This window comes from Cynoglossus semilaevis, chromosome 17 (assembly GCF_000523025.1).
Source record: "Cynoglossus semilaevis isolate Cse_v1.0 chromosome 17, Cse_v1.0, whole genome shotgun sequence".
NCBI lineage: Eukaryota > Metazoa > Chordata > Actinopteri > Pleuronectiformes > Cynoglossidae > Cynoglossus > Cynoglossus semilaevis.
Window position 1 is genome coordinate 9,405,968 of NC_024323.1, and position 11,641 is coordinate 9,417,608.

Sequence of the window (11,641 nt, forward strand, 5' to 3'; positions counted from 1 at the left end):
TCAGTCCCCCTGCCTGTCCTGCAGTGTGATACCAGGGGAGGAGCAGGTCATGGATGAAGGAGCGGTGGTCAACGGCTGCCATGATGAGTACAAGACCAACGGCAACAAGGTGGGTCTGATGTTATGGTATTTGGTTTGCGTTTCATTCTGGCTGCACTGCAGAAGGACACAAGCGCCGTGCATCTTTGAGGAGACACTACACTGGAATGACGTGATGGCAGCGGACACTGACGCTTTATTTGGTATTCATGGTGGAGAGAGCTGCTCTCTTCCACAGGGTCACCATAGCAGATCATCTGCATATGTGAGTCTGCACAGGTTTTAGAGCCAGATGCTTGGATCTGGCAGTAGATAAATTGAAAACCCCTCACCTTCTGAGTAAACTCCCTACCCACAAAGCTACTTTATATTATTGCTCTTTCGCTGCAGCAGCCTGGAGTCATAAGCACCCTCTCATTTTCTCGAAATTAAGAATCTATTTCTATCTTTACCTTCCACTCTGCCTTTCAGGACCCTTCCCATCTGAAGTGTTCCCCACTGATGTCTGCCGAGTGCACACCCAAGGCTGTGAACGGCCTGCTGAGTCCTCGACCAGAGACCTTGCACAACAGCCAGACGTCACTGTGCGAGATGTTGCAGGAAAAGGAGAAGAAGACGTGGAGCGGAGGGGCCATGGGCATGGACCACTCAGCGCTAATTCCTCTGAGATCCAAGAACTTCAGGGAGAGGAGTGACGCTCACTTCGTAGATGTGATCAAGGAGGACAGGTACGATTTGTGTTTACTAATTAACTTACAACATCTGTTGCCCCAAAATGTGTCTATACATTAAACAATAGTCTAAATAATCAGAGTCTGAGTAAGAATGTGCGGCTAAATATGTTTACACAAATTTGACAGTATATTGGTGCAATAAGATAGAACAGAGCTAGAAACAGAAATATCAATCCAAAGATGTAAAAGATAAAATAAGAACACAAAGTGTAAACAGGATGCAGTGGGTTGGATTGATCTGTCTAGAACTGTAATAAATGCATGCATAGACTCTGCTCTTAACGGCAGAACACAAAACATAATGACGTGGATCTCACTTGGAAAGGACTTAGAATGCACATCACTCACTGTGATGTACTGAGAACATCAGACGTGTGCACTTCAACATCCAACCGTCTCCTTGTTGACCCTCACGTCCCACCGTAGCCACAGAGGATTGCATGTATTAAATACACACAGGGTTGTGAGATATGTTGCTTTCTGCTTACAAACATGCTCACACCTAACAAGTGGACCTAGGGTGGATTGATGCTAAAACATGGGACATGTTAATCCAAGATACAATTTGTTCCATCAATGCTAATCAGCTGTTATCAGAACTCTGTAGTAAATGGTGCGACTTGCCCAGTCGTGTCTAGCACAACTATAACTAGCATTTTAATTTAATTAACTAAAATCACACACGTATACATAGAACCACGTTAAATGCACTTTTTAGAAAAAAAAAAAAGTCAGATTTCCCGATGTACCACAGGAGGGAGCCCTAGCACCACTAGTGGTACGCTAACCATAGTTTTAGAACCACCAATTCCAGATTTCCACTCATTATGTCCATTTCACCTCCTTCAGCCTTTCCTTAATACTGTATTTCAACAATCTGAGGAAGTTACTCTATTATTAACACAGGAAGGAGAAACGTTGCACAAACAAGATCCTCTGGTACATGACCTGTGGTCCATGTGCCTTATGCTGAAGATGACATCATGTTCAACGCAGGCACACTGTAACACCTGCTAAACAGCAATAGACCAACCATAGAAGAGTCAAACACACATCAGTGTAAAAAGGGTGCTTTAACCCCCCCCCCTGCTGATACAAGGACACTGACCCTAACTGTGCATGTAAACGCACCGACACATCACTTGGTACCATTTAGCTCATCAGACAAAAATTATAACTGGAGTTTTTTTGGTTTGTAATTTCCTCTGATTTTCTCTCCTTCCTGCCTCAGCCTGATGAAGGACTATTTTTATAGACCTCCCATCAACAAGCTGAGCCTCACCTTCCTGGAGAGGAGTCTGGAGTCTGCTTATCGGATCAGCTACCAGGAGGAGGTGTGTGTGAGTGTGTATCTGTGAGATAACTGTGACTGTACACCTGGCTGTATAATGACATCATTTTTGATTTAATCTGACCACCACCCCCTCCCTTCTCCCTATATATTATATAAATTAGTATTCACATGTCTAAGTTTTGGTTGTTGTCGTTGTATTTATTATCAGTAAAAGTGTCTTTTCCTTTGTTTGTCTGGTCACGTCTAAAAAACCTGTAACAAGTGTGTTATGATCAGAGCGGTCAAGACTGCGGCAAAGCCAAGTCACTGCAGGACAGTCAAAGTCGAAGATCTATTGGGTTGCAGTGACCTCTGCTGGTGTAATTTCCGGAGTACAAGTTACAATATCGTGCCTTTAATTGTAGCGCACACAGTTTACCCGGGTTGTGTTGTAAAGTGTAAATGTAAATCGGAGCTAATAGAGATACTTTAGACAGCTCGAATGCGCGGATGTAGTAAGGAACAATTATTCATTCATCGTCCACAGCTTAATCCGTTTCAGGGTCATTATCATCAGGCGAGGGCGGAGCATACCAAGACAGTTCCTCAGCCAATCACAGGGCCACAAAAAGTCACAAACAACCATTCACAGTCACATTTATAGCTGTAGTTAATTTATAGTAAACAGTGAACTCTAAGGAAGCAACCAGAATTTCCTCATGAGAACCTATACAAACACCGAGCAGGAAGATTTGGTATCAAACAGTTGAACTTCTGCCTGTAAAACAAGAGCAATAAGGAAGTGAACTCCTTGTCATTGTGACACTGGGACACACATCACCGCACACAACGACATGTGACCTCTGTTTTTAACCCATCACCAAAGTGACCACTTAACCACTAAGCCACCACTGCCCCACACTCTTCCATAAAAATGTTTGTGGTAATTCATTATATTCTAGTACTCCCTATACTCCATACTCCCCACCACCAGTTGGTGAAACATCTTCTTTTAGAAAATAAGTAAACATAACTTTTCAACCTTGACCATGACCTGGATGACTGAGAATCCTCATTGACATTCTATTCTAGTGTTTTTGTATTAAAATCTATTTACCTAAGAATTTTACCTGTTTTTTTGTTTACCTGTTATTTACCTGTTTTTCTGAGCTTGTATAACTACACTTTTTCACGTGTTTTTTTTCCCAGGTTGAAACACAAGCAGCTGTGCAGACGTTTGCCAGTCCGACGTTCAGCTCTTTCCTGGACATGTTGCTGTGCTGCTCAGTGTTTCTGGCTCTCTCGCTGGCGTGTTTCCTCCGACCACTCGTCACTCAGCAGAGTCCGTCCACACTGGCCCTCATCCTGACAGCTGGAGCCGCTGCACTGGAGTCTGTGGCTCTGATCTTCTCAATACGGTGAGATACTCTGTGCAGGAATCTTGAAGTAATTTTGACTCCTTAACGTGTCTGTTTCATTGCAGAGGTATTCTTTTTTATAAAGGCAGTCTCACAACATACAGGTAATGAACAAAGTATTTATCAGCCTGCAAAGTATTACAGGTTGTATTGTATCAATCAATTCATTGATTATGCTATAAAATAAGTTAACTTTATTGTTTTATTACTCCAATCTTTTAAATGACTCATCAGGGATATTTAAGGGTTTCTTAATCTGAATAGATCTACACATATGTAGAAGATGCATTTAAAACAGGAACACAAAGAAATGTGGAATTGTTGATCAAATTCTTGAAGTAAGGACTTACTCAATTTTGCATGTCTTGTTTATGCATAATAGTATTAAAATCTTAAGTGAAAACATGTAAAATAAAAATAATAAATCTTCTAGAATGGTGGAATACAGAGGAATATATATATGTTTATATATACATTTATTTTTAATGTATTTGTTTTATTGTATTTTATTTTAGTTTTTGCATAATTGTATTTTTAAAAACAAATCTTTTAACTGGTTGCATTGTTAAAGTTGCTAAAATCACAGATTTACTAATGAAAGGCTTTTAAACAAGACTCTTTTTTATAATTATTATTCTATCAGTGTTGATTTCCTGTTTTACTCTTTGCAGCATGGCCTTCTACCTTGACAGTACGATGAAGTGCACTCATGTGCTGATGAGAGTGATCTCAGGATGGATCGCCCGACATTCAATCGGTGCTGTCCTGGTGTCTGTTCCTGCAGTGGCCATCTTCTCACATGTCACCTGTGACATGCACCTGTCCATACAAGTAGACTTGATCTTTAAAGTTTATAATTAGTATAAATCACATCTATTTTCTGGACCTTGCCTGTGATTCCTCTGGTGCTCTCGAATACTTAAAATAAAAATGATTTTAGGTATTCGAATGTTGTGTGCCTTGTTGTTTGACTAAAACATATTTCTCTCTGTTTTTGTTTTTAATTCCCAGTTCACTATGTTCATCTGCTGTGCAGTCATCATTGCTATTATCCAGTACTGTAATTTCTGCCAGCTCAGCTACTGGATGCGCTCAACACTAGCAACGCTAGTGGGACTAGGAGTACTTACCTTGCTCTTCTGCTCCCCCTGCAGGTAAACATGGTTATTTTTTATTTTAATCGCTGAAGTTGATTTTTATTTTTATGTGATTGTAAACAATAATATTGTGAAGATAATACAATTAGCCATCATTCTACAAGTGAAGTTATATTGTGCTGGTGTATCAACTGTTGAATTGATGCCATCTACTTGTGTTTTATTTCTTCCAGTGTTGCCAAGAATCTGATTTTATGGTATGTTTGATTTTAATTACATTAAAAAGTTTCCCATTTTAATATGTGTTATTTTAAACTTTTCCAAACTTTTTTGGTTTTTGTGACACTTTTAGACAACAGCTCAGGAAGTTAACATGTTGAGTAGATCTGAAAGATTAACTACAGTTTTATGTTTATTACTATAATAAACACATTATATTATAATTTAGAATATTTTGTAGCTGTATTTTGGTTTAATATTGTGTTTCTTTATGTAAAGTAAAACAATACAATGTTTTAAGTTAGTGTAGTACATTTAAAAATGTAGTGCTCACATTTGTTGTTATACATAATTTCTGTTATACATAACAATAATAATTGTTATATTGACAGGTGAGTGTGATGTGCATCCTGCTCTCTCTCTCACTCTCTCACTCTCTCACTATCTCACTTACTTTTTCCTCCAGGTCTAACAGGCCGATCAACAACACTAACAGCTCAGGTGTCATGTCTGACACTTTAGTAGAGTCAGACCCACAGACTTCCCTCCATGCCCTGCTGGGCCCTGAGGCCTGTGTGGCTTTTTTTCTCCTCCTTCTCCTGGTCTGGTTTCTTAACCGTGAATTTGAGGTCAGTTACCGTCTACATTACCATGGTAACGTGGAAGCGGATCAACACCGCATCAAGATTCAGAACATGAGGGACCAGGCCGACTGGCTGCTCCGCAACATCATCCCCATCCATGTGGCCGAGCAGCTGAAGGTTACCCAGAGCTACTCTAAGAACCACAACAACGTGGGAGTCATATTTGCCAGTATTGTCAACTTCAGTGAGTTTTACGAGGAGAGTTACGAGGGAGGGAAGGAGTGTTACCGCGTCCTTAATGAACTCATTGGCGACTTTGACGAGCTTTTACGAAAGCCTGTCTTCTCCAACATCGAGAAGATCAAGACCATCGGAGCCACGTACATGGCAGCATCGGGTCTGAATGCACAGCAGTGTGCGGATGCAGCCCATCCTCATGCGCACCTTCGTGCTCTTTTTGAGTTTGCTCTAGAAATGATGCATGTGGTCGACGACTTCAACAAGAACATGCTCGGATTTGGCTTCAAGCTTCGCATTGGATTCAACCATGGTCCTCTAACGGCGGGCGTCATTGGCACCACCAAACTCCTTTACGATATCTGGGGCGACACAGTCAACATCGCCAGTCGTATGGACACCACGGGTGTGGAGTGTCGTGTCCAGGTCAGCGAGGAGAGTTACTGCGTCCTCAGCAGCATGGATTATGAGTTTGATTATCGTGGCACAGTTAATGTGAAAGGCAAAGGTCAGATGAAGACCTTCCTCTACCCTAAGAGCAGTGACAGAGGCCCAGTACCTCAGTACCAGCTCTCAGTGTCTCCAGAGATACGAGCACAGGTGGACGGAAGCATCGGCCGCTCGCCGACAGATGAAATTGCAAACATTGTCCATACGGTCCCCAGCACCAGTACAACAACATCCTCTACCACTTCTGCTTCCTCTCGTGTGGCAGGGCTAAGTCAGGAAGTGGTTATTTGTCAAAGACGCCCGTCTGCAGAAATCCCTCATAAGAGACGATCTCTGTCTCCCAGCGGCATGACGTCTATACCTGTCACCAGTCTGGAAGCACCTCCTCTGGCTGCTTCTGAAAGTAACAAGCAGCTCAACAGCTCATCCTCATCCCAGCAGAAAACAGCTCTGGACAAACATGAGCCTGAGATTGAAGGTGCAGAGTTCACCAGACTTTAAAGATGCTACAGTAGAATATCAACCCTTTAAGCTCGTGTTCCTGCCGGTTGGCATGTGTAGAAGCTACTGTACATTTGGTACTGTTCAAATGTCCACTGGTGTCTTCTTCTGCATCAGCCAAGTTGGTTAGGTGGAAATCTGATTGGCAGATGATACTACAGAGAGATGCTGGTTGGACGACATCCAGGCCTGTCACTATAACTTCTGTCTACCGTTTTCATCGATGTAAATGTAACAGGTTTTTAAATTTAAAAAACCTACAGATTTTAGAAATGCTATATCGTAAATGAGACCTTTAACTTCTCGTTACCTGGGCAGAAGATTACAAATTTGAAGAATTAAATTAAACACTCTGGTTGCTTAAGTATACGCACTCTCAAAGTCATACTACTTTAAACACCTTTTGGGTCAACATCATATTTGCACACCTAAATGGTTACAATGCGTAAATGTAAAATTTCAATCCATAGATTTAATTTTTTTTACTTTTAAGTTGCACCGTAGCTTTTTTACAGCCTGTAATATTTTGCAACCTTTTTGGAGCCATAAAGTCTCTCCACTTATTAACTACATTACTGCTGACGGTGATACTGTATTTGTATCATCTTTTCAATCTCACCTGACCTTCAATTCAATCTTTTATATGTGTTATTGTGGACTATTGGTGTTAATGAAGAATAAAATGGCAAAACAAATGATATTACAATAATAGTACATTATAGTATTTTGGCAATGGTTTCATTGAATTACTAGAGGGTGTGTAAACTCATGCAACCTCATTATGAGTTTAATTGTTATTGTTCCCTAACATAAGTATTGCATGTATTTTACAATGGGATAGTTCAGATATTTGGTCTCATTAATAATGAAAACTATTCCTAAAAAAATGCATCTCAAAATGTGTGTCTTTGCAGACTTTAGACAGTGGCCAACAGTAAACACTGTAGTGAGGCAATGTTGGGGTCTCCACAAGACACTGTTGATGCTTTACCTCCTCAACCTATCAGTTGATAATATCAATATCAATTATTGTGACGGCTAATAAGAGGCAAAATGTCAGACAGGGACAGATGGAATATGTGAAAGATGTGGCGGCAGATGTCAGATTTTCTCTCGCCAATACCTTCTTATACTGTAATTGATTATCCTCACACCTTTAATCTTAATAATTTATTTTATTATATTTTGAAGTGCCTTTAGTGTAGAGTAATGTGTAGACACTTTTGACTAAAAGGGAAGGATAATATAAAGGGAAAACCTGTAAATTCGTCAACTTTGTGGGCAAAAACTGCTTTGCTTTTGTTGCTCAAGTTTTACTTTGTTTACTGAGATTTGCTGCCATGATTTGCCTTTCAGCAACTAAACACTCACAAAGCTGACCTTACATACAGTGTGGATGGATGTATTGGTCCATGTTTTTCATGGACAGAGCCAAAAAATGCATCCAAAAAACCCCTAAAGAGACCAATCAGTGCAGAGAAAATGCAGACACAGACAATACTTTAACTTTGTGTCCTGAGTGTATTTGCATGCACTATGTGTTTTAAGTGTGTCTGCGCATAAGGATGAGTGTAGATGCCAGTGCATTAGTTGATCTGATTGGGTGACAAACATTTGTGGAACGCAGTAGACAGAGAAGTTATCCTGTTTGCTGATAAGGCAGTTTCTTCCTCTGGCCTTGAAGCACCATGGTCTCAGCTCCTCCTAATCAACCCCTTTGCAATAACAATGTACTAGATGAGGCTAAATACCACCAATGTTGTGTCCTTCCTCTTGATATAAGCTGGAACTTCTGGTGAACCAATTCGATTGGTACTGATGTACCTTTACAGTCTTCTGGACTGACTCTAGGTCAAAAGAACAAGACAAGGGTTTGTTGGATTACACTGTTTTTGGTTAGTAATGATTTTTAAGACATGGATAATCAAAGAGGAGTGTGTCAAATCAAATGTATTTTATGGTATTTTCTTGTGATGCAAACATAAAGTTGTCACGTGAAGCTGCCCCTTCCTTGTTTCTACGATTTGAAAGGGAATTTTATTGTGGTGGCATGAAGTTTCATTGTGTGAGCACTGAAGAACGGTGCACTAAATGTTTTTCCTATGACTATTTGGAATATTTTCAGTCTTAGGGAATTCATGTTTAGTTACAGTACATCTCTTGCTCCAACATTTCCCTCTTTAACTGGTATCAAACAGAGGATTGTGTGCTCAAAAGCCAAGTGTGGAAAACTAAAAACTCAATTCTGACTGTAGAACCTCCTCAGCAGCAAATATTTATTTTTCTGTCACTTAGAGAAATTGATAGGATGAACATCAAATATGTGTTTTTCCCGTTACATCTCAGACTTTTTCTATAACCAAAACAGTTGAATAAGAAGAACTTAAAACGTTTTTTGTTGTAATTTTATTATTTTTTTTATTGTGTTTTTTTATGGAAGCTGTCTTATACTTGACTGCTAGACTTGGATTTGGACATAGCCATTGTGAACGTTCCTTGGTTTACAAGTGAAGCTTTAGTAGACTGCAAGTGCTAAGCCTTTTTTGTAAAAGAAAAACAAAACAAAAAATGTTTTGTTTTACAAAATTCATTATGTTTTACTTAAATAGACAGGACACTTTTTTATTATTTTATTATAACATAGTAAGCCCAACAATCATAAGTAATTTTAAACATAGTTTAAGAGGTTGAAAAAAATAGGTTTTGGTTTCTTCCCTTCCACAGTGGAAGAAGAGACAGTTACAAGCATGTAAGACATGGAGTAGATGATGTTTGCTGAGACTCAAACCTGCCATTGACCTACTAGAAGCTCTGTGCCCATGCGGTCCCAATTTATCTACACATGTACTCTGGGTGATACCACAGAATGTTTATAGTAAAAGCATTTTACTTCTAGCGCCTTCACTTCATCCAAAACCATTAGAGCACTTCTGGTTTACCCGCGGGACCTCACTTTGCAACCAGATAGCTTCGTCCAGTTTGTATGTACAGACTATGTTGCTGGCTCATGTAAACATTTTGTTTTAACCTCTTAATCATTAACAAAAAGTTTTTTCAGCCAACGGCAAAAACTTAAAATGAGGATTTATTCATTTTTTCCCCTTTCATTGACCTGTTTGATTTGTATTATTTACAGAGATTAAAGGGATTTTCTGAACCAAGAGAACGACACACTGGGAAACTGATGCCAAAGAGTGTCATCACCATCTCATCCATGTCCTCTGCATCATGTCTTAATTTGCAGGTTGATTTGTGCACGTTGAAGTAATTTATATATTCAATGTTAAATCACATTTGCACAATGCTTTCACTTTTTATGTACAGTATGCCTTTATATTGTAAAGCATTTTCTATTATTTATATAATTGCATGTACTGGAGTATTACATAGTTAAATGAACTGTTATTTTCACAAATATTTCAATAATATTTGTGTTGTGTTAGCCTGCATGTGTGTATAGTGGGCGTTTGTAAATGTTTCAGGTGTGTGAGTGGGTGTGTGTGTTAAATGAGATGCTCAAATTCTACCAATAACGTAACCTAGACATTAAAGTCAACCTTGTCATCTCTAAAAGTATGACCTGCTACAAAAACGTTTAAATCAGCGTAGCTTTTCTAAAAACTGGCTAAACAATGTAGATGAGGCTCTGCACAATGCCTGCATTAGGCAGTATCTCAGTAGCCTGCTACAGATGGTTTTGATAAATTGTTGCTTTCTCTGGAATTGTTTTTGTATGTAGCACGCAAATAGTTATACAAGTATAAGTATATAATAAAGTCAGTTGCTTTGAAATGTTGTGTTCATGAGCGTTGGACATGAAACCAAATGTATATTTTATAGTCAGGTTTCAGGCAAGAGCTTTAATGTAAATGGAGCTACAGGGCTTTGATTTTTATGCTTTTATAAGCTGTACTTAATAACTGCTTCATTCACCTAAAATTGCAAATTAAGATTAAAGTGTTGAAATATTGAATATCAGTTTATAATGTAAACATTTTTAGTGATGTGTCTATTTACCATAATTTGAATAATGTAATTTCTGACTGTGGATTTGCCTTCTTATGTATTTATTATTTTAAAAATGAGTATTAAAACATATGTTATTATGATGTTAATATCAATAGAAAATGTTCCTATAGTAGCACAGGAGACCACAATCCCGGTTTAAGCCAAACAACTTTCTTAGACCAGTGACAAAAGCTGGTAATTCTTTGAATATCAACACACACTTTTTTATACCAGCAGACCAAGCATTAAAACTTAATATTAGCCATAATGTAACTAGTGTTTTGCTGAAAAATGGCAACATTTTTGAAAGAATATGACTTAAACATGTAAGACAATATAAAACAAATAGGGATACGGCATAACCCAGTATAATGAAGAAAAAAATATAACTGGACTGCAGTATGGCAACATAGTTTGAAATTCTGTAATAATAAAAAAAACTGCAAAATTACACCTGCTTGTTTGAAGCAAATATCACTGAAATGTCTTGTAAATAACTGCAATTGCTAACTTGAAGGCAACATTAAACATGAGCTAAAAGTAAAAAATATTGCATTTATTACTGTATGTTTATTGAGTCGTTGGATGATTATTAAAGATTATAGTGTCTCATGATGGGAAGCAATAATGCAACAAAAATAGAACATTTTAAAAAGCGAAATGTTTTAATAGTGCACAAATCGTATGTTATTTGAAAATGTTAAATTTTCAGGTCACAGGGTTTTTTTTAATATGTATTTAAGGCTTAAAATGGTAGCTATGAAAAACCGGGTGTTGTCTATTTACACAATACACGAATGTAAAACCTGAGTAAAATAAGGAGGTTACACAAAAATGAAAAACTCTCTTTTTCTACTTGCGTCCACATGACGCACGGTGGGACACTCAGGTTGACGTCAGGGCGTCACAGCTCGACACCTCCCCCTCTCTCCCCCCTCAGTCTCGCTGGGAAGAAAAAAAACTTTTTTGTATCTGAGGAATCAACAGCCGCCATCTTGACGCGGCTCAGAATCGGGATTTCGGGGGGAGCATTAATTTTAAAAACCGATCCAGGCACCACACACCAAGCCCAGAAGCCTTT

At 38.8% G+C, this 11,641-nt stretch overlaps 1 protein-coding gene across 4 annotated transcripts in view; it reads left to right on the plus strand.

Annotated features, from left to right (window-relative positions):
* The window catches only part of adcy9 (adenylate cyclase 9), a 33,587-nt gene extending 22,477 nt beyond the window's left edge, over positions 1–11,110 (plus strand). The window contains exons 3-12 of one of the 4 annotated variants that reach the window (XM_008329868.3): positions 5–109; positions 511–767; positions 2,005–2,107; positions 3,256–3,464; positions 3,530–3,568; positions 4,136–4,295; positions 4,476–4,618; positions 4,795–4,818; positions 5,247–6,529; positions 9,689–11,110. In XM_008329868.3, coding sequence (XP_008328090.1) covers positions 5–109; positions 511–767; positions 2,005–2,107; positions 3,256–3,464; positions 3,530–3,568; positions 4,136–4,295; positions 4,476–4,618; positions 4,795–4,818; positions 5,247–6,529; positions 9,689–9,708 — 2,343 coding nt within the window. In that variant the 3' untranslated portion in view covers positions 9,709–11,110. Of the gene's footprint in view, positions 1–4; positions 110–510; positions 768–2,004; positions 2,108–3,255; positions 3,465–3,529; positions 3,569–4,135; positions 4,296–4,475; positions 4,619–4,794; positions 4,819–5,246 lie in introns of all 4 variants that reach the window. The other 3 variants (XM_025064269.1, XM_008329867.3, XM_008329869.3) reach the window with 3 other exon arrangements.
* Positions 11,111–11,641: the final 531 nt, after the last annotated feature.